Below are 27588 nucleotides of genomic sequence, written 5' to 3' on the forward strand. Positions count from 1 at the left end.
TAGCCAGAAAGTGCAAAGAAGTTTATTAACTATGATGTGGTAAAGATCTCAAGAGTTACAACGTCTGTGCATATGACCCAATAGTGCATATCCTCCTACAAAAATTAACAAACAAGAAACAAAGTGAAATGCAGCAGGTAACAGTCCAATACTAGAGTCAAAAGGACAGAGTTGCCTCTTCTAGCAGCAAAGTTTTAATTGTGCAATTAAATGAGAGTCTTGTGCCACACATTATTGGTCTTCTTACAACTCCTGTTTGGAATCATAACCGAGTAACACACAAGAACATGCAGTCTCAGGATTTGGCCACCAGAATTTTTTCTAAACAAGGACATGAAACATTCCCTCGTGAAGCACAGAGCCCAGTTTAAGGGCTGCAGAGAATGTGCCCCCCAAGAAGCTTGAGGTACTAGGTCACATGGGAAACACAAAACATTTTATAAGTTCACATTTGGTAACAGAATTAAGAGCTCAATGCACAAAACTCATAAAAGCAATGTAGCCACAAGTAAAGACTTCAGCAGCCAAAAGAAAAATTCTGAAAGGCTTTTAACCCGCTCTGAAGGTTCAGAATTCAATTCCATTTCTAGACAAGGCTGGTCTCCATAAAGTGTGATAAGAACTCATGGAGAAGCAAAATGAAAAAAATAAAAAGAGAGAGTAGCACCTTAGAAAATATTAAAACAGTAAGTTAAAAAAAAAACACTTTATCTTCCTTTCATCCTTAAAAGGCAGGTATCCAAACACTGCTTTGTGCTTCTTTGAAGAAAAAAAAGAGCTGTAATTTAGACCCCAATAAAAGGGCTGAAGAAGGAGACTGAGAGCAACCTTAAGACTGTGATGTGACCACAAATCCATGGAACAGACTAGTGGTCAACTTACTCTCCTACCCTGAAGGATTTCATCATTTGGTCACTTAAAAAGGAAGGGACTAAAAAAAAAAAAAAAAAAGGAAGGGACTGATTCAAACCATGATCAAGGCTACAAAATAACATGGCCAGGCAGTCACACAGCACTATTTACCTAAATTGATAAACATATCCCGCTGGATGAATCCTTATAACATGCCTGAAAGGAAACTGCCAGAAAACTCAGTCAAAACTGGTCCTTTATTGAATGGGATATAACTTTCCCTGGATTCCTGTAACATCATCTCTTTCTCAAAGAATAAGGACCCACAAGAAGTCTATCTCACAACTAGATCTCTATCTTTTAAATGTCCTAGAGCCCAAATTATCTACTCTTGTTGCTCAAACTGTTTTCCTTTCTGCCTTGAGGTGTCAGACTAGACTGTCTCACTAGATTGGCCCCAGACAACCGCATACTTTACAAGTAGCCCAAGACTGTAAGACTTAACCACTGTAGATGCAGATGACAATCTTCCTTCTGCCTCTTCTTTCTTATATGATCAGAGGTAAATCATAACATCTATTAACTAATCAGACTTTCTCATTAATGGACTAGATTAACATAAAAGGCCAGGCCAAATCTATGAGACAGAATAACCTAAATTTTTAAAAATAGATCTTGGCAAAAAAATATAAAAGTGATTTTTGTACAGCATACAGTGCATTGTGCTATAATATGGAAACCTCCTGAGTCACTAGCAAAGAATCACAGAAAGGGGCTATCCTGTTAAAAGAATCAAATTATGAGACACATTTTTTGTCTCTCATAATTAAGAAGCAAATTCTATCCCTCTATTACAGAGGACTAGACAGTCAACCCTTCCTGATATGTCATAAATATTTCTTAATGGCTTATAGAAAATCCCATGTAAATTAATATTTGAAATAATGTGGTGCAGTAGAATGGAGGAACTTGACAGAAGATATCGAGAGAACAGAAGAAGGAACTATAAGTTGTGTACACCCTCACTTCCTTATCTCAAATATTATGCAAAAAAGGATTTATAAATACCTTCTTTCACTCATATTTTCTGCATTTTAGAAGAAAATTTTTAAGAACAGCATAGGTTAAAAGAGATTTCATTGCAAATAACTGGTAAAGTTATTCTACTTATCCCCACTAAAAACCCTATGAAGAGTTTTTCTTGCCTCTGATCTGAAAGGTCAAGAAGGAAACCATAAACCACTCAGCTGTAAGAAAGTAAAATAACAAATTGCACCTAGCGAGAAAAAGAAGGGAACCCCTCCATCTCAGCATTTCTTAATTGTAAATTGTTGACACTTTAATACTTTAGAAACTCAGTCAAATAAACCACTGACTCCCAATCCCACCATCTCTAAAAAACTGGGGTTATACACTCCAAGCCTCGCAAACACAACTGATGATGAGATAATTAAACCAATGAGTATATGCTGTAGGCTAACTCACAGCTGAAAATATTCATGGAGCAAAAAACAAAGAATATCCCCAAAAAACATTTTGTCCAGGAGCACATCAGGAAGCTCTAAGATCCATTTCATTAAATACATACATACATATATGTGTGTGTGTGTGTGTGTGTTTCAGCAGTGTGGCCAACATCTAGGATTCTCCCTCATAAAAACTGGAAGAAAACATGTAATACATTCAAGAGCAAAGACTAAACAAAAAGTTATCTACTTAGGAAAAGAATTCCTTCATTCAATTAGAGTATAAGTTATTAACAGGGGTAGTTATGAGTCTCTTCTGAGAGTTTTTGAACAGTTTATAAATACAAAAAGAATATTTCTTCAATAAATAAGTCACTCCTAAAGTCTTTACTGATGACTTCCAGGATTCTCCACCATTATTGTCCAAGCCAGCTCCACTTCTCTAGGAGGATTTAGCTGCCAGTGGAATGAAACATTTTCTGTTGTTAGGTGACTCTTCTTCAATCATGCAAACTTCCATCAATATGTCTCTTCATAGTCTGAATCCTGGAAAGGAAAGAATAGTAGTTGTGGTGTGTATATGAAGTACATGCCACAGTCAGAATTCAGGTAAAGACCATACGGAAGAGCCCCCCAAATGGAACTCAGCTAGGGGCTTCATTAAGAGTAAAATGGCACTGACTCAATCCACCTAAATTTACTAAGTATTTCAAATTTAATATATCCAAACTCAGCTCCTGATCTTCTGCCTAAAACTTGTTCCAGCCACAGGCTTGTACATATTAGAAAATGGCAACTCTATTCTACCATTTGCTCAGGTCAAGAACTTTGGATTTATCCTTAACTTTTGTTCACAGACACATGCAACTCATCAAGAAGTCCTTCTGGCTTTACCTACAAACTATAACCAGAGAACAACCACTTCTCACCATCCCCACTACCACCGTCTTGGTCCAGATCAACACCCTTTTCCCTCATCTCCATTATTGCTAAAGTCTCCTAAATGGACTGTGTTTCTGTCATGGTCCCTCACCACCTGTTTTCAACACAGAAGCCAGAATGACATTTTTAGCACTTAAATCAGTTCAGCGTTCTCTTTGCAAAAACCTCCAGTGGATTCTGTTTCAGTAAGATTCAAAGTCTAGGTCATTACAGTCATGCAACGTTGTATAAGATATGACGTTATCTCTCTGAAGAAATGCTATTCTTTGCCTTGCTCTCTTCATTCCTGCCACACTGGTCTCCATGCTGTTCCTAGAACATGCCAATCATGGCCACTCCCCGGGGTCTTTGCGCCAACCATTTCCTCTGCCTAGAATAATGCTCCTCCATGGTAGCCATGTCTCTTGCTTCTTGTTTTGGATGTCTATTTAAATAGTGTCTCAATAAAGATGCCCCCAACCATCCTATTTTTTTTGGCCACAGCATATGGCTTATGGGATCTTAGTTCTCCAACCAGGGATTGAACCTGGTCCACAACAGTGAAGGTGTCTAGTCCTAACCACTAGGACCACTAGGGAATTCCCCCAACCATCCTATTTAGTACCATACCCCCTTCTCTAGCCATTCCATCTCCTCTTCCTATTTTATTTTTTCTCTATAGCATGAAGCACTATCTGAGACACCATGGGAAATAGATGGGGAAACAGTAGAAACAGTGTCAGACTTTATTTTGGGGGGCTCCAAAATCACTCCAGATGGTGACTGCAGCCATGAAACTAAAAGACGCTTACTCCTTGGAAGATAAGTTATGTCCAACCTAGATAGCATATTCAAAAGCAGAGATACTACTTTGCCAACAAAGGTCCGTCTAGTCAAGGCTATGGTTTTTCCAGTGGTCATGTATGGATGTGAGAGTTGGACTGTGAAGAAAGCTGAGCGCTGAAGAATTAATGCTTTTGAACTGTGGTGTTGGAGAGGACTCTTGAGAGTCCCTTGGACTGCAAGGAGATCCAACCAGTCCATTCTAAGGAGATCAGCCCTGGGATTTCTTTGGAAGGAATGATGCTAAAGCTGAAACTCCAGTACTTTGGCCACCTCATGCGAAGAGTTGACTCATTGGAAAAGACTCTGATGCTGGGAGGGATTGGGGGCAGGAGGAGAAGGGGACGACAGAGGATGAGATGGCTGGATGGCATCACTGACTCGATGGACGTGAGTCTGAGTGAACTCTGGGAGTTGGTGATGGACAGGGGGGCCTGGCATGCTGCGATTCATGGGGTCGCAAAGAGTCGGACACGACTGAGCAACTGAACTGAACTGAACTGAACATTTCAACTGTGTCCTGGAGGATGAGACATAACTAGCAATGTTGTGTAGTTTCAGGTGTACAGCAAAGTGATTCTTTTTCTTTTTAATTTTTACCTTATATTGGAATATAGTTGATTAACAATGCTGTATTAGTTTCAGAAAAATGATTCTTTTTCCTCTGTTTTTTAAGTTTTTATTCTATCTTGGAATATAGTTGATTAAAAATGTTGTGTTAGTTTCAGGACATTAGCTTATTTTGTTTCATCAAAATATTCAAATCCCAAAGGGTTTTAATTAGATTTTATCCACTGGCACTATCCACCTTTCTCTCATCAGAGAAGCCACTTATAATACGCAAGTACATGAGAGAAAGAGAAACAAAGAACACTGTGATGAGTAATTGGGCTGTAGTCATCTGGCCAAGTGCTGAGCTTAGCAGTAAGTACAAAGAAGGCTCCAGCTTAAACTCTGAAATGACAGGTATACTTCATATTAGATCATGAGTTGCTTTTGACCTGTTTCCAACAGTACTACATCAGAAAGCCTCTCCTCCTAGGATCCTGGGGCAGCCACGCAAGCCTACCAGTCACAGCAAGTGCTTTCCGCAATTTCAATCAAAACTCAAGCCTTCCAACATGGGTATTTCTTATGGACAAAACAATCAAGTCATCTAAATGGTGATATCACTCTAATTTCCTGGGAAAAACTGAGGCTCAGCAGAAAAGCTCAGTTCCACTGGCTTTAGGTTGAGCCAGTTCAGCCAGCTCTCCCACTATGACCTTAGCAACACAGGACACTCCTCTTTCAGGATGCTCCCTGTTAGTCAGCAGAGGCTGCCTACACAGTCCCCTTCCCTAACCTAAGGACACCACTCAGTGCCCACAAGACAGAAAATAAAATAGTGGTTAGAACTGGGAAGGGTCCCCTGAGACTAAAATGCTCTGGGCAAAGACCTTGGTTCATACTTTGCTGTAGACCTACCTGCATGTCCCCTGCTTCTCTGAGGACAAAGGATTACCTTAATTAAGCAGGAAAATAAAGTATGAACAGTGAAATGGCATGGGCTTACCACACACTCGGCACAACGAACACAGAACTTCGCCATGCAGTCATCCCCCTCCTGGTCAGTGCTGTAGAAAGAGGACAGACCAAATATGGACAGTCACCATCCTTGGTAGTGACTGTTAAGAGGACAAGTATTGAAGTCAGACGGGTGTGGTTTTAAATTCCAGTTCTGCCACTTACTAACAGGGTGACTGGGCAAATTATTTAAGCTCCAGGAGCCTGTTTCCTCATCTACAAAATGCAGGTATTACCAGCTACACTTAAAGGATAGTGGTGAGGAGTATATGCAAAATAAGCACATGTAAATCATGGGCCACAGTGCTTGGCACATAGTAAGTGCTCAATAAATAAGAGCTAGTGGCAACTGTTCATTTAGAAATATACTCAGCATCAATCATGTCTGGGCACTGTTCCTTGAGCTCATGATTTCCTGAGGGTGAAAGACCCATTAGAACGTAACAAGTATGTCACAATACAATGTGATAAATGTTTTCACAGAGTTAAAATCAAACTGTTGCAGCAGCAAAGGGGAGAGAGAGATTAGTTTACCCTGAAAGAGTCAGGGAAATTCAAGAGAAGGAGAAGCTGCAGCAGGGTCTTGGAAGATAAGGAAGAGTTTTCCAGGCAAACAAGGGAAGGAGGGAGGGGAATCCAGGTGAGAGGGAAAGCACATTGAAAAAAAATTTTTTTAATATCTAAATAGGGCTTCCTTGGTGGTCTAGTGGTTAAGAATCTGCCTTGCAATGCCAGGGACACCAGTTCAGTCCCTGGTCTGGGAAGATCCCACATGCTGTGAGGCAACTAGGCCCATGTGCTACAACTACTGAGCCTACGCTCTAGAGCCCATGCTCTGCAATAGCAGAAGCCACCACAGTGAGAAGCCCGTGCACCACCACTGGAGAGTAGCCCCCGCTGGCTGCAACTAGAGAAAGCCTGTGCACAGCAACAAAGACCCAGAGCAACCAAATAAATAAATAGTTATTTTTAAAGATCTAAATGAGTATACTGGGTTTGGAGAAGGAAACAGCTCACTGGAACCAATGAGAAGAAATAGCAAGAAACAATGTGGTTCAGGCTTAGATCATAAGGAGGTCTTATTAGACCATACTTAGAAATAGACATTTTAGTTATTTTTTACCAAGAGTTCTTTGCCTTGTGGGAGGCCACAGATTCCTTTAAAGGGGACTCTTACTCCCATTATATAAATGTGTACATGCATACACACACAGAGAGAAAGATTTTAAACTCTCTCAAAGTCAGATTTTTCTCCCAAGGTTCCAAGCCCCTGAAATTGACAATGGAGAATCAACAGAGTTTTATGTAGACTTTTGCTACCTTTTTTTTTTTTTTTTTTTTTAGTGGATTTGTTCTTAGGGAAAATACTGGATCACACCTGCTCACCTGCTTTTGATAATCAGAATCCAGTTAACCTCTTTGGAGCATTTGCTGACCAAGAATAGTGCTCGCTTATTTAAATTATGTTGCCCTCCATGGCTGTTCTAAAGCCTCTCTCACTGCTCAGGCATTTCTGTCAGCTTGGTGCCAAAACAAGGAAAAGGAAAAAATAATTGACTTGGTGATCTCCTGTTCATTTGGAAAGAATTAGAGATTCATTTCAGAATTTACCCTCTGAACCACAGCACTGTACAATCTTATTTCCAAAAAAAAGAGACTAGGACCATGCTATTAACTCCTCTATCTCTTTCTCTCCAAATTAATATCCACAAATTTCCCTTTCAGCAGAACTGAGGTCAGCCTGGAAGAAAGGAAGGCATGGATGCAGAGGTCTGGTGCTGTCCAGAAAGCACGGCTCTGAAGAGGGTTGACGGCTCAGGACTGCAACTGGACTTACTCATCTGAAACCTCAATAGACGACTTCTTATAGCCAGACTTGCTCCTCTTCTTCAGCCCCGCAGACTTCCTTCCCATTCGCACCAGTAGCAGAATAACCACTACAGTTGAGGGAATGAAGACAAGAATGGAAAGAAGGGCCACAGAGGACAGCATCGTGCCAAAACCTGAAGGAGGAAAAGAGAAGGTAAAAGAGGATGTGCAAAGTGCTTCCTATGACATGAGATAGTCTTACTTTTGCTCCAGTTTCCTTCTGATTACAAAAGGAATGAATTCATGGTAGAAACACTAGAAAACACACAAAAATACAAAGGATTAAAATTTACCCATAATCTGGATACCTAGGATCAACATGTCAGTATCTATCTGTTCACTCTTCTTTCTAGGAGTATGTGTCTCTGTTTTATGTTTTGGGGTTTTGGCCATGAGGCAGGTGGGATCTTAGCTCCCCTGACAGGGATGGAAAACACACCCCCAGTGTTGGAAGATGAAGTCTTAACCACTGGACCACCAGGGTAATCCCCAGGAGTATGTGGGTATGAGACTATATGTTCAGAAGTGTAGACCATACTTTACATACTTTTTCTAACCTCTTTTTTATTTACTATATAAATATTTTCCATAAATATTCCATCCATGTGTGATTTTTTTCCATTTTATTTATTTTTTTCATTGGAGTATAATTGGTGGCTTCCTTGGTGATTCAGACAGTAAAGAGTCCACCTGCAGTCCAGGAGACTCGGGTTCAATCCCTGGGTTGGGAAGATCCCCTGGAGAAGGAAATGGCAACCTTCTCAAGTATTCCTGCCTGGAGAATCCCATGGACAGAGGAGACTGGCGGGCTACAGTCCATGGGGTCACAAAGAGTCAGATATGACTGACTAACACACACATGATTTCTTTACAATGGTGTGCTAGTTTCTGCTGTGCAACAGTGTGAATCAGCTGTGTGTCCGTATCTCCCTCCCCTCTGAGCCCCCCTCCCTCCTCCAGGCCATCAGTGCCGAACTGGGCTCCCTGTGCCCCACAGCACTTTCCCACTAGCTGTCTATTTTGCCCGTGGTGTACGCGTGTGTCAATGCCACTCTTCCAGTTCACTCCACCCTCTCCTGCTCCCACTGTGTCCACAAAATCCATTCTCCAAGTCTGCATCTCTTTTCCTGCCCTGCAAATAGCTTCATCAGTCCAACTGTGACTTTTTTTTAAGGGCTGCATGCCCTTCACTTCAGTCGTGTCCGACTCTGTGCAACCCCATAGATGGCAGCCCACCAGGCTCCCCCATCTCTGGGATTCTCCAGGCAAGAACACTGGAGTGGTTTGCCATTTCCTTCTCCAATGCATGAAAGTGAAAAGTGAAAGTGAAGTCCCTCAGTCATGTCCGACTCCTAGCGACCCCATGGACTGCAGCCCACCAGGCTCCTCCATCCATGGGATTTTCCAGGCAAGAGTACTGGAGTGGGGTGCCATTGCCTTCTCCAAAGGGCTGCATAGTATTCTGCATATTGAATAATTTATTGAATTAATCAGCTAACGCTGGATATTCAAGTTGTTTCCAATTTTTGAATCTATCAGTTATGTAGCGATGATCATCCTTGTATATAAACGTTCATACTTAGCCCTATTTTTTAAAACAGTTTAAAATGGAATTGCTGGATCAAAGGATATATAATTTTAAGGTATCTGATTTATACTATCAAACGGTCTGCCAGAAAAACTATACCAGTATCTACTCCCACCAGCAGTATGAATGTGCCCATATCTTTTAAATCTATGAGTTGTCCTAAAAAAATAAAGAGAAAGGGAAGGGGGAAAGAGACAGAGACATACAGAAAGATTTGAGAAATGACAAAGTAGCTATAATGAACCATAATGAAGGTCTCTATCTCTAAATCTTTGGTTCAAATCCAAATAAGGACTAGAATGACCACTCAATAGTCACCAGGGAATGGTGGAAGAAAAAAGGTCAGTCCTTATCCCACTCATGTTTCACACCGAATGCAAACAGCTGCTCTTTGCAACAGAAAAGAAATGTGCAGCCTCCATGTTTAAAGGAAGTACCCTTTCAAGACTCAGGCAAAAACACAGTCTCATAAATGAGGGTATGAACATATTAGGGAAACCAGAATGACATGTTTCACACAGATAGCAACCCTCCATTTACTCAGGGGTTTCATTACATTCCACAAGACTCTGGTCACCTGAAATGAAAATTTAAAGAAGAATCATGGTGAAACTGACGATATTTGGGGGAAAAAAAAGCTTTAGTTTGCAAAATAAAGAACTCATCTTCAAAGACAATTCAAGATGGCAGAATGTTCTGATAAAGATAAGGTAAGTTCTGCTTATCACTGATCTCTCCACAAACCACCACAGAAGTCCCAGAGCACTCACTGCAGCACAAGGTTGGTAGCAGTTAGCTTACCCCGTTCTGTGACTGTCAGCTCTGTCGCCGGAATATTATGGTGCACGTCCGGGGGGTTTTTCACAGCACAGCTGAATGTCCCATTGTCCTTCATGGTAGGATTGCTTATGCTTATGGATGCATCCCCTTTGTACACATCTCCAACCCAGGATATCCGATCCCGAAAAGTGCCCGCTGTGGTTGGGTACTGGAAAGACTGATAATGAAAAATCTAGGAAAGCAACACCATGAGAAAAAAAAAAAGAGTTAATATGGACAATGCAATGAAACGTAAATCTAAGTAGGTCCAAAATAAAATACAAATGTATAATGGGTTTTCCCAGTTGGACAATTTTTTCTTATACTTTGTTCACTTCTGTACTATAGGTTAAAAAGACAGGTTTATGAAACTTGTCCCCAAAATAGTCCTAATGAAAGAATCCAAAGATTCTGATTCTCAAACCTCTTCTCCCCAAAGTACTAAAGTAGTAGGTCTCAATTAGGGGCAATTTTACCCTCAAGACATTTGGCACCATCTGGAGATATTGTTTGTTGTACTACTGGTATCTGGAGGGTAAAGGCCAGGGGATATTGCTGAAAATCCTACAGTGCATAGGCTAGCCCCACACAACAAAGAATTATCTGCATCAAAGTGCCAATAGTGCCAAAGTCGATAAATCCTACCCTAAAGCAGCACCTACTATCATATGGTACTTCATAGGGTGCGATCAATCTCTACACATTCACTCATCTGACCTTCACAACAACACTGAACTACCCACGGGGCAGACGGGGAAACAAGGCCAAAAACAGAAAATTAAGTGAGTTACTCAAAGGCACACAACGGATAAGTGGGAACAGAGAGATTTTTCATTTATCCTCAAAATCACCAAGAGACTATAACATAAGCCTCTCTCAAGTCATCTATCTTGGAAATTAATAAAACCCCAAGTCAGATGTGTGATTTGTACTCAATGAATATACACTGAATTAAAACAACACTGCTTCAGATTGGTGATCACATACCTAATCGCCAAAAAACACCTCATTACACCTGATGGTAGGTTGGGCAGGCCCTACAATACAATATCATCTTTCTCTCTTTTGCAAGACTCTAGCCTTTCCTCGTTCTTTTCTTACTTGGTATCCTCCCCACTTAGGAGTCCAGGCTTTTACAAACTGCATTGCCCAATTTTGAAAAGCAATTTCCCAGAGAGGACACTAAATCACTTCCTGGTTCAGGCATTCATTCAATGAATACTTGTTGCACACCTACTACATGCCCTTAGTCACTGTGTTTAGCAAAATGATACAGTGGGATTAGGGCAGGAATTTACCAGCTAGTGGGAAATACAGATATTAGTAAACAATATCTGTTTACTAATTGATTTACACAGCTGGAACACTCTTTGAGTGTTCCAAAGAGGGAGGTAAAGAATACCTATCACAGATTATCAGCATCAGCATAAAAGGGTTTAAAACTCCTTATTGACAAAACAATTTTTGTTCAGAAAACAAAGATCATGGCATCCGGTCCCATCACTTCATGGCAAATAGATGGAGAAACAGTGAAAACAGTGGCAGACTATTTGGGGGGTTCCAAAATCACTGCAGATGGTGATTGCAGCCATGAAATTAAAAGACACTTACTCCTTGGAAGAAAAATTATGACCAACTTAGACAGCATATTAAAAAGCAGAGACATTACTTTGCCAACAAAGGTCATAGTCAAGGCTATGGTTTTTCCAGTAGTCATGTATAGATGTGAGAGTTGGACTATAAAGAAAGCTGAGTGCTGAAGAATTGATGCTTTTGAACTGTGGTGTTGGAGAAGACTCTTGAGAGTCCCTTGGACTGCAAGGAGATCCAACCAGTCCATCCTAAAGGAGATTAGTCCTGAGTGTTCATTGGAAGGACTGATGCTGAAGCTGAAACTCCAATACTTTGGCCACCTGATGAGAAGAGCTGACTCATTTGAAAAGACACTGATGCTGGGAAAGATTGTAGGCAAGAGGAGAAGGGGACGACAGAGGATGAGATGGTTGGATGGCATCACCGACTCAGTGGACATGAGTTTGAGTAAACTCTGGGAGTTGGTAATGGACAGGGAGGCCTGGTGTGCTGCAGTCCATGGGGTCCCAAAGAGTTGGACACGACTGAGTGACTGAACTGAACTGACTGACAAAACAAAGCCTACTGTGAATCTTCAAGATTAATCTAACCTGTAAATTTCCAGTTAAACTAGTGATATTCAAATCCTGTTATCTGATTAGTTTGATAGAATCCTGACTGAGCACATAACTGCAACATAGCATAATGCAAACTTTAAGGGTCCAATAATTCCAGCTTGGGTGTGTTTGCTGATTTCCTGACTAGCCTCACAAAAAGCAGCATCATATGAGAACTGCTGTTTGCATTTCAGGTTTCTACCCCTAGAAAATCCCCATTGTTTATTCTGTCCTACTTTTGGCCAAGGAAGAAGAGTCATATAAAGCCAGCCATAGTTTCCTGCCCACTCAAAATAAAGTGACCTATTTTAAGTCTAAAGAAAAAGGGACTGCAAATACAGCCTTGCTTCCCTCACTGGAGCCACCGTCACTAGAACACCCTACCGGGACACCTACTGTAGCTACTGGGAGATGCTACATGGCATTCAATAATGGCTCCTAAAACAAAATCCAAAGCTTACACATTAAAATCAAAGAGAAAGTACTTCCAGTGAAGGAAATAGGATAACAAATGAAGGATACTTTCAAAAACACAATCTTACATACCGCTATGACATTCACATTCTTAATAAAATGTATCCTGACCTAGGATGTTGCTGAAAGCATACGGAGAAAGTATTTTTTAATAGCATTGCAATCTTCAATTAGACATCCACAATGGATTTGAGCCATAAACGTGTTTTATATGTGTGATTAAAATATATTGCTTCTAATATTTCAAGACCAAATGTCACCAACAGCATCTGTCATCAACATAAGGTGCCACCACTTCCTTCAAAGGGAGCTATGTAAATCAATGCAGATGTTTATACACTGGAGAAGATGCCAAGATAAATCTACACAGTACCGATATGCAAACAGATACACCCACAGAGATGACCTCACATGACAGGAAATGAGCAGTATTAAGTGAAAGGATGTCTAAGACTGAGACCTGTAGAATTTTTCTATCCAACAGCCTGGAGGTACCCTTTTTGTACAACAAATCTGAAACTCAAGCTATGAAGCCAAGCAAAATGAAACAACAAAGGGGAAACAAAATTAAACCACATTTCCTCTGAGTTTCTGACTGGTTTTTTCCTATAGCATATTTGCAAGATTCTTATGTAGAAGAAAAAGCCCTCCATGACCAAAAATGGCTGTCATACAGAGTAGAAGCTCATCTCCTTCTATTTAATAGAAGCTCATCTTCTATTTGAAGATGAGAAGGCCTAAAGTATGCCTGTGACTTAGAATAAAAGGGTTCCAGAGTTGTTGACCACAGAAAGCTCAAGGAAAGAGCCTTAAAGTATACACTTACTGGGATTTCCCTGGTGGTCTAGTAGTTAAGAATCCACCTTGCAACGCAGGGGACGTGGGTTCTATCCCTGGTTGGGAAACTAAGACCCCACGTGCTGTGAGGCAACTAAGACCACGTGCCACAACTAAAGAGCCCATGTGAGTCAACACAGCCAAATAAATGAATGCTGTAAAAATTAAAGTGTACACTTACTGATTCTGTGCGACTGCTGCTCGGAGGCCGGTATGTCCAGTCTATGGTGAGTTTGTCTGTGATAGAAGAGGATGACTTGAAGGTGCATCTCAACTTGATATTTTCTCCAACATAACCCCGGACGTGGGCATCCGCTTTAATCTCCAGGGAAAAGATGACATAAACACCTAATCAAAGCAAGCCCAAACTTTAAAAATGTGTGCATTGGATGGAATACATAGATGTAAGTGAACAACACAGAAGCAGTAGGTATCATTTTTAGGTCTCTCATCAAAAAGCCATGGGAATAAACATCTTCTCAGGCAGGCCCAAAAGGATAGGGAGTAGATATCTACATTAATTAACAGTGGGGTGGTGGTTCATCATTTTACGAAATGAAGTCATAGAATGAAAGTCTGGGTAAAAATTTTAAACCTGGTCATACCAGCATTTTTCCAATAGACTTGTGGTTAAATTAATGATAATGAAGCATGTCAGCCCACAGAAGGCTAAAAGGCAATGCCACCCACTCCCTTGACACACTTACACTGCAGGAGTATGACAACTATTGTATCTGAGGGATTTACCCCAAATACAGTTCAGCTGTTAACCTAAAGCTATCACTGTCCCAACCACCAGCAGAAATAAGAATTGGAATTTTTTTCAAAGAATTTTATAAATCTACCTCAAGGTTCTATCTGGTTTTGTTTTGTTTTTCCCTTTCTTAAAGCCGGTTAATGAAATAGATGGGGAAACAGTGGAAACAGTGTCAGACTTTATTTTTCTGGGCTCCAAAATCACTGCAGATGGTGACTACAGCCATGAAATTAAAAGACACTTACTCCTTGGAAGAAAAGTTATGACCAACCTAGATAGCATATTCAAAAGCAGAGACATTACTTTGCCAAAAAAGGTCCGTCTAGTCAAGGCTATGGTTTTTCCAGTGGTCATGTATGGATGTGAGAGTTGGACTGTGAAGAAAGCTGAGCGCCGAAGAATTGATGCTTTTGAACTGTGGTGTTGGAGAAGACTCTTGAGAGTCCCTTGGACTGCAAGGAGATCCAACCAGTCCATTCTAAGGAGATCAGCCCTGGGTATTCTTTGGAAGGAATGATGCTAAAGCTGAAACTCCAGTTCTTTGGCCACCTCATACGAAGAGTTGACTCATTGGAAAAGACTCTGATGCTGGGAGGGATTGGGGACAGGAGGAGAAGGGGACGACAGAGGATGAGATGGCTGGATGGCATCACTGACTCGATGGACGTGAGTTTGAGTGAACTCTGGGAGATGGTGATGGACAGGGAGGCCTGGAGTGCTGCGATTCATGGGGTCAAAAGAGTTGGACACAACTGAGCGACTGATCTGAATCTGAATGAATCACATATCCATTAAAAGTAAATCAGGGGCAGGAAAAAGTTTACTAAATTTGCAATTTAATGCATTTTTTTTTTTGGCTTGGTAAGGTTCTTTTTATTTTTTTTATTGGAGGATAATTGCTTTACAATGTTGTGTTCATTTCTGCTGCACAACAACGTGATTCAGCTGTGAGTATACATGTATCCCCTCCCCCTTGCGCCTCCTCCCACCCCATCCCCCATCTCATCTCTCTAGGTCATTACAGAGCTTAGTATTCCTTGCTGTACAGCTGCTTCCCACTAGCTATCTACTTTACGCATGGTAGCGTATATATGTCAGTGTCACTCATGTCAATTTGTCCCATCCTCTCCTTCCCCCGCCGTGTCCGCAAGTCCATTCTCTGCGTCACTATTTCTGCCCTGCAAATCTGTTCATCAGTACCATTTTTCTAGATTCCAAATATATGTTAATATACGATATTTTTTTCTCTTTCTGACTTACCTCACTCTGCATGGCAGCCTCTAGGCAATTTAATGCATTTTAAAATGTAAAAATAAGATATGATTTTAAAACTCTCTAGAGACTTCCTCTGTCCAAAACCACCGCCATAGATCCAACTCTGAAACCCTGTCTCCCCTAAAAGAGTTGGCACTTTCTTTGGACAATTCCCTCTACTTTCAGAGAACAGTAGTAGAAATTTCTCTCCCACTAGGGAGCCAGTTTTTAGGAAAGTAAGCCACTAGCAGTTCGTTTTTCCTGCTTCCTTCTCCACCACAATGAGCTATGATTCATATGGCAGGCCAAAGGCAGAGAGAGCTGCAAGGTTTCAAAAGAGAACAAACCCACACACCATCCTGAAAACCAGCAGTCCCTCTGGTTGAGACAGTATACAAATCCCAGCCCTATCAATTGCTGACTCTGTGGTCTTCATACTTGATTTTTTCAGCTTCTCGTTCTGGTAGGAATGAGAATAATAACACTTACCTTAGTAGGTAACTGTGAGAAATGTTTGAATTAAAACAGGTGCCACACTAAGAACCCTACCTAACCCAGAGTAAGTGATCAATGCGCATTAGCTAGCTTCATCCTTACTGCCAACTCTTTAGTTCTATCCTTAACCACCTCAGAAATGCAGAGGATACCACCCTAATGCCAGAAAGTGAAGAGGAACTAAAGAGCCTCTTGATGAGGGTGAAAGAGAAGAGTGAAAAGGATGACTTAATACTAAATATTCAAAAAACTAAGACCATGGCATCTGGTCCCATCACTTAATGGCAAACAGATGGGGGAAAAATGGAAACAGTGACAGACTTTATTTTCTTGGCTTCCAAAATCACTAAGGACAGTGACTTCAGCCATGAAATTAAAAGATACCTGTTCCTTGGAAGAAAAACTATGATAAACCTAGACACCATACTAAAAAGCAGAGACATCCCTTTGCAACAAAGATCCATATAGTCAATGCTATGGTTTACCTAGTAGTCACGTAGGGATGTGAGAGTTGGACCAAAAAGAAGGCCTAGAGGAAAAAAAAAAAAAAAAGACTCAGCACCGAAGAGTTGATGCTTTTGAACTGTGGTTCTGTAGAAGGCTCTTGAGAGTCCCTTGGACAGTAAGGAGATCAAACCAGTAAATCCTAAAGGAAATCAACCCTGAATATTCATTGGATGGACTGATGCTGAAGCTCCAATACTTTGGCCACCTGATATGAGGAGCTGACTCATTGCATGAGCCCCCGGTGCTGGGAAAGACTGAGGACAGGAGGAGAAGGGGGTGACAGAATGAGATGGTTGGATGGCATCATCAATTCAATGGACATGAATTTGAGCAAACTCCAGGAGATAGATGGTGAAGGACAGGGAAGCTTGGCATGCTACAGTCCATGGGTTGCAAAGAGTCAGACACAACTTAGCAACTGAACTGAACTGAACTTGGGCTCTCAACCTTTCCTATCACAGACATACTTATGAGTCATCCATTCCACCGCCTTTACCTCTGCTGCTTTTAATCACGTTTCTCTCTCCTCTCTGGACAATCCAGTCTGTTCACATTCCTCTTAAAAGGAGGAGACCAAGACTAAGCTCACAAGACCAAGACTAAGCCCATCCCCAAAATGAGGACTATTTTTGGCTCATCTAAAACATCCTGACTTTGCCATGCTAAACTTGTCATTCTTCCCATGCCTTTGCAAATGCTGCTACTTTGTCTGGAAAGACTTGATCCTTCAAAACCTAGTCACTCCTAAGTCCTCACTCCTGATCCAAGATACAGGGTCTCTGTACTAAAGATGCAGCTCTAAAAACTGGAAAGCAGAAATAAATAATAAACGGATAATCTACATTCTCCTCATATCCTTTATATATTTGGATTGGCCAAAAAGGTCACTCGGGTTTTACATAAGAACTTATGGAAAAACCCAAACAAACTTTTTGACCAGCCCACTATCTTTATCTTAAAACATAAGAATACCAGAGAGATTTTAAAGTTGGGATTTAGAATTAGACAGACTTGAACTTGAGTTCTAGCCCAGCTACTTTCTGCCTATGAAATCTTGATTATAGTTACCTAACCTGTTCCAGACTCAACTTTCTCACTCTAAGTGGGAATAATAAAAAAGACCTACTTCACTGAGTCACTGGGAGGATCTAATAAAATTAAAGAAGGTAACACATAAAATGTTTAGCATAGAACCCGAAATTGAAACTTCCAATAAATGCTATTATCATTAAAATGAACACCACGAAGATTCAAAAACCTTCAGGAATTTTCTATTGGGCTATAACATAAAATCTAAATAGTGCCAATCTGGCCTCCTTCTGCTACTGTACCCACTACCCATCCCATTCCCTTCACTATGCCCAAAATGTCCTACCATTTCCCAAATTTACTATATCCTTCATGCCACTGTGACTTTCGTTGACTATGTCTTTGTCTAGAATGCTCTCCCCATCCCTACCAAACCTGCCTGGGTTGTTCCCACAACACCACATCCCCCACACCCTTCAAAACTCAGCTCAAATATCAGCTCCCTTACAATGCCCTCCCAAGTTCTCTGATGCAGTTTATTATTTTTTTCAATTTTCACATAATATTTAGCATATAGTGCTACTCAAGCATACATACCACTGTCTGTACTCAATTTGTAAAGATAATTTCCTCCATTAAATAGAAGTAACTTAAGGGCAAAATTCAGAGGAAGAGAAGCAAAGAGAGACTGAGAGAAAGAGGTGGACAGGTCACCAAAGTTCTCATATAGCAACAAAGTGTGCTTATTAGTCCCTCACTCTCCTCCTTTCCCATTTTTATAGTATTTTCAACATTTTTAAGCCTCCTAGACACCTATCTTTCCTTTGCACTGATTCAGGAAAAACAGCCTAAATGACCACGTCTAGACTATAGCTGGTATCTACTGAAGGAGAAAAATCACACCGTTGCACAAATAGTTACCATAAGAAACTCATGAATTCCATCACAGCTAAGCCTTTAATGAGGCAAGATGACTTTTTTTTTTAATTATCTAGATTTTTTTTTTTTTTTTTTTTTTTGCCACACTGCACAGCATGTGGGATCTTAGTTCCCTGACCAGGGATCAAACACACACTCCCTGCCCAGAGTCTTAAGCACTGGACCACCAGGGAAGTCCCAAGTTATGACGACTCTTTCACCAGCCTTGGTCAGCTCCTCTGACTCCTCAAACTTTGCCATTATCTTTTATCCCCTGTACAACCTATAAACACCTCATTCTCAAAAGAAAACACTCTCTTCTTCAAGAAACTTGAAGCAGTACAAACTGCTTAGTCACACACCTTCCTGTGTCTGTACCCATGCCTACCTCCAATCTGAAAGGGTGTGGTGTCCCTTTTTCTATGCAAGGTCAAGCCCTTCTTCTCTGCCTGAATTCCTCCCTTCCAAGCCCTGCTCCAGAAAAAAAACAAACAAAAACAAAAACCCTCTCAGTATCTTCAGCTTACCCCTTTCAAGAAGGGCGGTCTCTTCCCTCAGCCTCTAAAAACATAGGAGTCTCTCTCATCTATATAAACAAATATATAACTATTGTTACAGTATTACAGTTTCCTTAACCCTGTCATACTATTCATTACCAACCACTGCCCTCTCCTTCCTAAGCCAAGTTTGTGCAAGAGTTCTCTACATCTAACATCTCCCTTTCTTTCCTGCCTATCCACTCCTGGACCCCTACAGCACAACCTGGACTCCACTACCACTTTTAATAAAAGGTAGTATTGTCTTAAACCTGAAAAATCCAAGGGATCAAAACTGACTTTTCTCTCCTGACTTTACTGGCTCCCTCTGCAAGAGTGACCATTTGCTCCATGACCTTCTCTGTCTCAAAGTTTCCAGGATGATACTCTCATTCATTCACTCATTCTTCAAACATAGATTTATTGAGCATCTGTTTTGTGCCACCCTCTGAGTTTGAGATTAAATGTGAGCAAAATACATATACTCCCTGTTTTGGAGTTTAAAATGCAGCAGAAGGGGACTTCCCTGGTGGTCCAATGGCTACAACTCCACACTCTGGGGTTTGATCCCTGATTGCCCCACTCCAGTACTTCTGCCTGGAAAATCCCATGGACAGAGGAGCCTGGTAGGCTGCAGTCCATGGGGTCGCTAAAAGTCAGACACGACTGAGCAAGTTCACTTTCACTTTCACTTTCATGCATTGGAGAAGGAAATGGCAACCCACTCCAGTGTTCTTGCCTGGAGAATCTCAGGGACGGGGGAGCCTGGTGGGCTACCGTCTATGGGGTCGCACAGAGTCGGACATGACTTAAGCGACTTAGCAGCAGCAGCAGCAGGAAACTAGATCCCACGAGCTGCAACAAAACATCTCACATGCCACAACTAAGACCAAGTATAGCCAAATAAACAAATATTTTTTTAATGTAGCAGAAGTTCAATATACTAATCAAATAATCATAAAGACAAATGTATAATTACAAACTCTGATAAGCACTACATGGAAAAGACAAAGAGAGTGCTATGAGAACTATATCAGTTTGACAGGGGAGTAGGGAGTGGTTAATGAAAGTTTCCCTGAAAAGGAAAATTAATTTTGGGTTGAGTTCTGAAGGAAGGGTAACAACGTGAGGAGACTGGGAGCATTCCAGGCAGAGAATTCTGCATTTGCAAAGGTCCTGTGCCAGAAAGAGGACAGTCAGTCAGGGAACAGAAAGAAAAGCAGAATGGCAATAACACAAAAGCACAAGAGAGAAGAATGAGACGTGACTAGGAGGTAAACTGAAACCAGATTAGGCAGGACGTTAGAGATTTGGGTCCTTATTCTCCGAGTAATGGGAAGTCGTGCTTTCAAAGTGGAAAATACTTAAGTATGGGACGGAGTGAGAAGGGGCATGATGAAGTTTGCATTTTTAAAACATCACTCTAGGGAAGACACTTAGAGTGAGCCAAGAGTATATATAAAGAAATAACCTAAGAAGCTACTTAAATAGTCAAAGGGGGAAATAAGGAAAGCTTGAACTAACTTGGTGGCAGTGGACGTGGAGAGAACTCAGAAGACAACAGTACTTACAACGTAAAACCAGCAAGAGCTGGTGACAGGTCATATGTGAAATGTTTGGGGAAGAGAAATGTCAAGGGTAACTCCCAAGTTTATGTCTTGGTGATACCATTCACTGACACAGGGAAGACTAGAAAAGTACCAGGCTCGGCAGGATAGAAAATGAGTTTGATTTTGGATAAGTTTAAGCTGACTTTGAGATATCCAAGGGATAATATCAGGGGCTGGGGGGTGGGGAGGCAGTTGATTTAGGGCAGGGGTCAGCAAACTATGGACCATGGGCCAAATCTAGCCCACATCAAGCTTTGTTTAATCATCAATTTGCTTTATTTATTAGGATTGCAAAATGGTTATATTCTATACTATTCTCTACATTCTTTTTTAAAAACTTTTATTGTTGATTTACAATGTTGTGCTAGTTTCTGCTGTACAGCAAAGCAAATCAGTTATACATATCAGATCAGATCAGATCAGATCAGTTGCTCAGTCGTGTCCAACTCTTTGCGACGCCAAGGACTGCCACACGCCAGGCCTCCCTGTCCATCACCAACTCCCAGAGTTCACTCAGACTCACGTCCATCGAGTCAGTGATGCCATCCAGCCATCTCATCCTCTGTCATCCCCTTCTCCTCCTGCCCCCAATCCCTCCCAGCATCAGAGTCTTCTCCAATGAGTCAACTCTTCGCATGAGGTGGCCAAAGTACTGGAGTTTCAGCTTTAGCATCATTCCTTCCAAAGAACACCCAGGGCTGATCTCCTTAGAATGGACTGGTTGGATCTCCTTGCAGGTATTTATTTTTTTAGATTCTTTTCCCACATAGGTCATTACAGAATATTTATTAGATTTCCCTGTGATACCCAGTAGGTCCTTATTAGTTATCTATTTTATATATAGTAGTGTGTATCATAACATCTTTTTATAGATAAATTTTTATTCAAACACAACCAGCTCCATTTATTTATGTATTGTGTAGGGATCCCTTTGTGCTACTCCAACAAAATTGAATAGTTGCAACAGAGATTATGTAGCCTACAAAGCCTAAAATACTATCTGGCCCTTTACAAAAGTTTGCCAATCCTGGTTTATACCAAAGAAGAAATATGGATTAAAGCTATAAAATCAGAATCTCATTAGTCTCCCTCCAACCAAATCTCCACACTGTGTTACATATACATACACACGTACACACTCCACTTCTCTGAGAGTTTCTATCAAATTTCTTTCTAAGGCTCCTTTTTCCTACCCCATCTCTTAAACATTGGTGTTGCTCAGAGTTCACCCTGAGCCCATGGTCCTGCTTTCAACATGTTCTCTTTAGACAACCTTATCCAGTTTTACAGATTTCACAACCACAAATGATTCCCCAAAGTATGTCGCCTGCCATGACCTGCCTCTGAGTGTCCAACTATTACAGGATATACTCACTTGACTGTCACCACCACAGGACTCTAACCTGAAGGTAGTGAACTCTTGTTTGTTACCAGCTCAATACCCATTCCTTTCCTCATCTCCTTTCCTCACGATACCCAGATTTTCTCAGGATATCCACCTTTCCCACATAGCCCAAGAGCTTGCAGGCCTCTGTCAATGTCCAGGCAGGAAACAGAAGGCAGAGTCAGCTAAGACTTTAAAAAGTGTATGGGCCACTTTTCAGAGGGACTTTTCTCAGGGTCAGGGTCAGGTCTAACTCTTATCCGTCTTTCTCAGGGTCAGATCCCCAACGAAGGCACAAAGTCTTTACCACTCCAGTCCTGAGGGGCAAAGAGAGGAAATGGTGTTACTGCAGCCTGGTAAGAGGTGGATGTGTGGCCCATTTGACAGAAGCTGTAGCCACAGTAGAACACAGCCACTATCAACCATGGCACCATGACAGGGAGGGAGTATGGAAGAAAAATGTCTTTCTCCTCCTGCCTTCCAATCTCCTGCCAATGCCTCCCATTGACCAAATCTAATTGGAAGCCAGAGGACGGGAGCCTGGATGATGTAGTTTATAGGTTAGCTTTCCAGGGAGTAGGAAAAACAGAGAAGAAAAGTGAATGGATTTGGTGAGAGAACAGCAAATTAAGAATAAATAGACCCTACTCACTCCCAGCTTCCCTGGTGGCTCAGAGGTTAAACGTCTGCCTGCAATGTGGGAAACCTGGGTTCGATCCCTCGGTTGGGAAGATCCCGTGGAGAAGGAAATGGCAACCCACTCTAGTATTCTTGCCTGGAGAATCCCATGGATGGAGGAGCCTGGTGGGCTACAGTCCACAGGGTCGCAAAGAGTCGGACACGACTGAGCTACTTAACTTTCACTTTTCACTTTAACTTTCACTCCCAGCTCTGGATGGTGCCTCAGACTGGCCTAAACCAATCATTACATCCAGAGGTGTGCTGGTGAAAAACTAAAAATAGAAAACCCAAGTGTGTAGGGTTTCACAATTTCTGTGGTACAGATACTCCCACCATGGCCATTTTCAAGCTACAAATGAAAAGTCTGTGAATGCGAGTTAGGAAGACACATGCATGATCAACTCTTGAAAGCCAGTAGGAACTAGATCCAGCACACCATCCTCCTGACCACAGAGATATACCTGGGGTCAACATGGGATTTAGGTTAATCTAATCAAATTTGTTTGGAAAATTACTTAATACCGCCATCCCTTGTTTATGTTTCTATGTCTGGAATTTTTCCTTACTCTCTTTCTCTACTGTTGTTGTGTTAGTAGCTCAGTCCTGTCCAACTCTTTGTGATCCCGTGGACTGTAGCCCACCAGGCTCCTCTGTCCATGGGGTAGCCAGTCCCTTCTCCAGGGGATCTTCCCAACCCAGGGAGCAAACCTGGGTCTCCTGCATTGCAGACAGATTCTTTACCATTTGAGCCACCAGGGAAGCTCCATTTTCTATTCTTCAAGACCTAACTCTTATCTGTCTTTTAAGATTTAATTTTTGAGACACCTCCAGTAAGTCTTCCCTGTATCATCTTAGCAGATTAAGGGCACCTCCTCTGTGATGTCATAGTTTCTAGTGCATTTTGCTTAGTACTAGATTCTAAAATAATCTGTTGACTTGTCTGTCTGATTCAATAGATCCTAAACTCATCCAAATGGAACCTAGCATATTATGGATGCTCAGTAATATTTATTCAATGGAAAAAACCAAGAGTTTCCCTTTACAAAATGAAAATTGCTATAAAGTAAGCATAAAAATGACAAGTTCTGAGCAAATTTTGATTACTGAATTATAGTAAGCACACCTTCAATAAAACTACCTACTAGAAACTTTCTTCTTTATAGAAACTCCATTTCCAGGAACATAATTTTGCCACAAAGCGATCAATATGTAAAGTCACTTTCAGTTCAGTTCAGTCACTCAGTCGTGTCCAACTCTTTGTGACCCCATGAATTGCAGCACGCCAGGCCTTACTGAACTTTAAACAATAGATAAGCAGGTCTTCAATGTATAGTTACAGAAAAGTAACCATCTTATCCATGGTGAACTAAACAAACCTACACTAACATTGGTTCCCCTGGAGGAGAAGGGAGAAAGCCTGAAAGGAGGCATGAGGAAAGTTTCTGGAAAGTCAGTAACAACCTGCATCCTGATTTTGGCTCTGGTTAGCTAACCAGGCATGCTCAGTTTCTCAAAATTCACTAAGCTGTACACTTATGACAAGGGCACTTTCCTCTACATGTTTTACTGAAATTAAAAGTATTCTAAAATCACTGGATATAAAATAATTCATCTCTTCCACTCAAAAAAAAAAATGAGAAAAAAAACATCCATCCAAAGTTACATTCATTCAGAAACTTTCACCCTAGGCCTAATGTGCTAATGGATATTTATCTTTTCCCCAGAAAGAAAAGGGTTTTCCAGGTGGTACTAGTGGTAAAGAAATTGCCTGCCAGTGCAGGAGACATGAGATGCTGATTCAATCTCTGGGTCGGGAAGATCCCCAGGAGGAAGGCGTGGCAATCCACTCCAGTATTCTTGCCTGGAAAATCCCATGGAGAGGAGCCTGGCATGCTACAGTCCATAGGATTCCAGAGTCGGACATGACTGAAGTGACTTAGGACACATGCAGAGGGAAAAGCATTTTGCCAGGTAAAAATAGCCAACAGAAGTAATATATAAATTAAAAAAATTTTTTAATCTGGGAAGAAAACAAAAAAAATCATATTTAAGCATACATAATTTTATACATGGAAGAAATGGGGGGAAATTATAAAACTCCCAATTTTATACACCCAATTTTCCAAAATACAAATCTGTCAAACTTTGATTCATAAAATTGTACACTTAGATGGAAAAAAGAAAAGTGTAAGCTCTAGGAGTCTTAATCCACTGGTTCTACATATTTGGGCTTCCTTGGTGGCTCAGACAGTAAAGAATCCGCCTGCCAAGCAGGAGACTTCTGTTCAGTCTCTGGGTCGGGAAGATGCACTGGAGAAGGAAATGGCAACCCACTCCAGTATTCTTGCCTGGAGAATCCCATAGACAGAGGAGCCTGGTAGGCTATTAACAGTCCATGGGGTCGCAAACAGTCGAACATGACTAAGCAACTAAACATCAACAACAAAAATATGAAAAGGCAAGGCAGATAACTTGGTAATAGACCAAAGTCTATTACCTAATAGACTCAAAAGTAAGACCTCCCAAAAATAGATGAACCTTGAAAACACACTAAGTGGAGGAAAAAAAAAAAAAAAACCTAGTTACAAAAGAACACATATTGTACAAGTCCAATTCTATGAAATATCCAGAATAGGCAACCACAGCAGTAGAAAATACATTGGTGTTTGCCAGGACCAGAGGAGTGGGAAGAATAAGGCATGACTATTAATGACTATGCAGTTTCTCTTTGAGATGATGCAAATGTTATAAAACTGTCGTAATAATTGCACAACTGTAAACAATACACTTTATTTTTCTTTTTTGGCTGCACTGCACAGCATGCAGAATCTTAGTTCCCTATTGTGCTCGTGTTCAGTCGTGTTCGACCCTTTGTGATCCTATGGGCTTTAGCCCACCAGGCTCCTCTGTCCATGGGATTTTCCAGACAAGAATACTGGAGTGGGGTGCCATTTCCTCCTCCAAGGGATCTTCCCAACCCAGGGATAGAACTTGAGCCTTGCATCTCCTGCACTGCAGGTAGATTCTTTAGCACTGAACCACCACCAGAGACCAAACCCCTGCCACCTGCAGTGGAAGCAAGGAATCCTAACCACTGGACCATCCCCAAATTCCCTGAATGGTACACTTTAAATAGGTAAATCATTTGGCACATGAACTATATCTCAATATATCTGTTTTGGTTTTTCTTTTGCTTTTCAAGGCAAAAGATAAATCAACAAGTATATACAGATCATAAACTCAACTTTGAACACTTGGATTTTTTTGGCCTGCTGAATTGATGGATGTTTTTTAATGTGAAATGACTTCAAGTCTGTGAGATCACCCACTACTTCTAGAATTTTTTTTTTCAATAGGGTAATATTTGAACATTTGTGTGAGAGAGAAAGAGGGAGACAGGAAACCAGGATTATTTAGAGTGACAGCAATTCAGCCTAAATAGTATATTGCAAAATAATTTAGCTGAAAAGCTGGGAAGGATCAGGGAGTGTCCTGGCGGCATAAATACTAGTCATCATCAAATAAATAAAAACTCCCTAGCCCTACCTGCTGAGACTTACAACACCTGAAGCCTTTATGTCAAAGGTCCTCTTCAGAAATTCCCACAGGGAAATTTTTTACAAAGTTAACAATTCACTCTAATGCTAGCTCTACTAACATATGATTTCCTGCGGAAGACAAACACATACATACACAAAAATCCAGGAAATAATTGCACCCTAGATGAAGGTAATTAGGTTGACTGAAATTTATGCAACTTGAAAACTGAATGAAAGCAAAACTTATCCAAATTTTAATATTATGTCATTGAGTGAATATTAACTGATGTTTAAAATTTTAACAGAATTGACATTCCCTACCTTCCATTAAAAAAAAAGAAACTGTTATTAAAATACTAAAGCAGTTGCTTTTCCTCAACAAATGCATCACTATCACGAGATCAAAGCACATCCTTTCTGCGGCTAACAAATGTTTTACTTCCTTGGCCCTGACAATCTCTTACAAAAAATAAAATTGCCAACAATCATGAATTTACTTTCCCAAATTACTGGGACAAACTGCTGAAGACTAGAACTGTTCTCTCCTAAGCAGAAGATAAGGCCCACAAAACCACAGCCGAGTCAACCGTTGATAACTCATCACAAGATAATGCCAGGTGCCCCCAAAATCAGTGCCCTCCGTGTTTCTATCAAGTCGCGCCCTCCCCCCAATACAAGAGTCACGCAAGGTGGTCGAGCTCTCAGGGGCTCGGGAAAACACTGACAAGCAACCGACCCCCTGCTCAGTGGGTGGTAATTCCGAGAACATCCCCCGCCACGGCCTCCCGCTTACTTCCTTCCTTCCCAGAAGCTCAGTGGGGGCTTTCCTCAGACCCCCCACCGGAACCGGAAAAGCGACCATCTTCCCTGAGCCCCCGGCCGGAAGTGTAAGTCGAGCCCGCCGCCGGCTCACTCACCCTGGAAGAACAAGACACCCAGCAGTGGGTACAGAGCGCAGCCACGGCTTCCAGGAACCCCGCTCTGCTGCATCCCGACAGGTCTCCAGAAGTTTGCACACCTTGTTTACGGCTCCCGATAACCACACAGGTAACACCGGAAGTGACGCTTGGGCGGGAGGCCGCGAGAAGACCTAAAATGGCGATTTAAGTTGCCATAGCAACGTGGCTTCTTTCCAGAGCCACACCTGGACTTGCTCACTTCCAGTCAGAGACGCTTAACTCTGAAGTAGGAGTTCATTATTCTCTTTTACTCGAAATGAAGTCGGACAGGCTTTGGAGAATTGACTTTTGTAATGGAATTCTGCAGGACTTTATCGTCTTGATCCTCTGACTCTAAGCCAGAAATCCTTTAACTCCTTACAGATTATTTTATTGAGTGCTTTCGGAATAGATTTCTATGCATTTAAGAGTTCACAGGAACCCTGGAGAGTGAGTATACAGGGTCATTCAGTGAATAGATAAATTTGTATTAGGCCTTCGTGGGCAGTTTGTACA

The 27588-nt window shown here is 41.3% G+C and overlaps 1 protein-coding gene across 3 annotated transcripts; it reads right to left on the bottom strand.

Annotated features, from left to right (window-relative positions):
• MPZL3 (myelin protein zero like 3) lies at window positions 1-27219 on the bottom strand. Of its 3 annotated transcripts, none has more exons than XM_061440454.1 (6): window positions 27052-27219; window positions 13606-13772; window positions 9907-10117; window positions 7486-7651; window positions 5638-5698; window positions 1-2864 (listed from the first exon to the last, which is right to left on the bottom strand). In XM_061440454.1, the coding sequence occupies exons 1-6, from the start codon at window positions 27122-27124 to the stop codon at window positions 2838-2840; spliced, it is 705 nt and encodes a 234-aa protein (XP_061296438.1). In that variant the 5' UTR covers window positions 27125-27219; the 3' UTR covers window positions 1-2837. The 3 variants fall into 3 exon arrangements, 2 of the variants coding, with proteins under 2 accessions (XP_061296438.1, XP_061296439.1); XM_061440455.1 differs by lacking the exon at window positions 27052-27219 and adding an exon at window positions 26928-27011 and having other exon boundaries at window positions 13606-13746; XR_009741138.1 differs by lacking the exon at window positions 1-2864 and adding an exon at window positions 7035-7168 and having other exon boundaries at window positions 27052-27203.
• Window positions 27220-27588: the final 369 nt, after the last annotated feature.

The sequence above is a fragment of the Bos javanicus genome, chromosome 15 (assembly GCF_032452875.1).
Source record: "Bos javanicus breed banteng chromosome 15, ARS-OSU_banteng_1.0, whole genome shotgun sequence".
In the NCBI taxonomy this organism is placed as follows: Eukaryota; Metazoa; Chordata; class Mammalia; order Artiodactyla; family Bovidae; genus Bos; species Bos javanicus.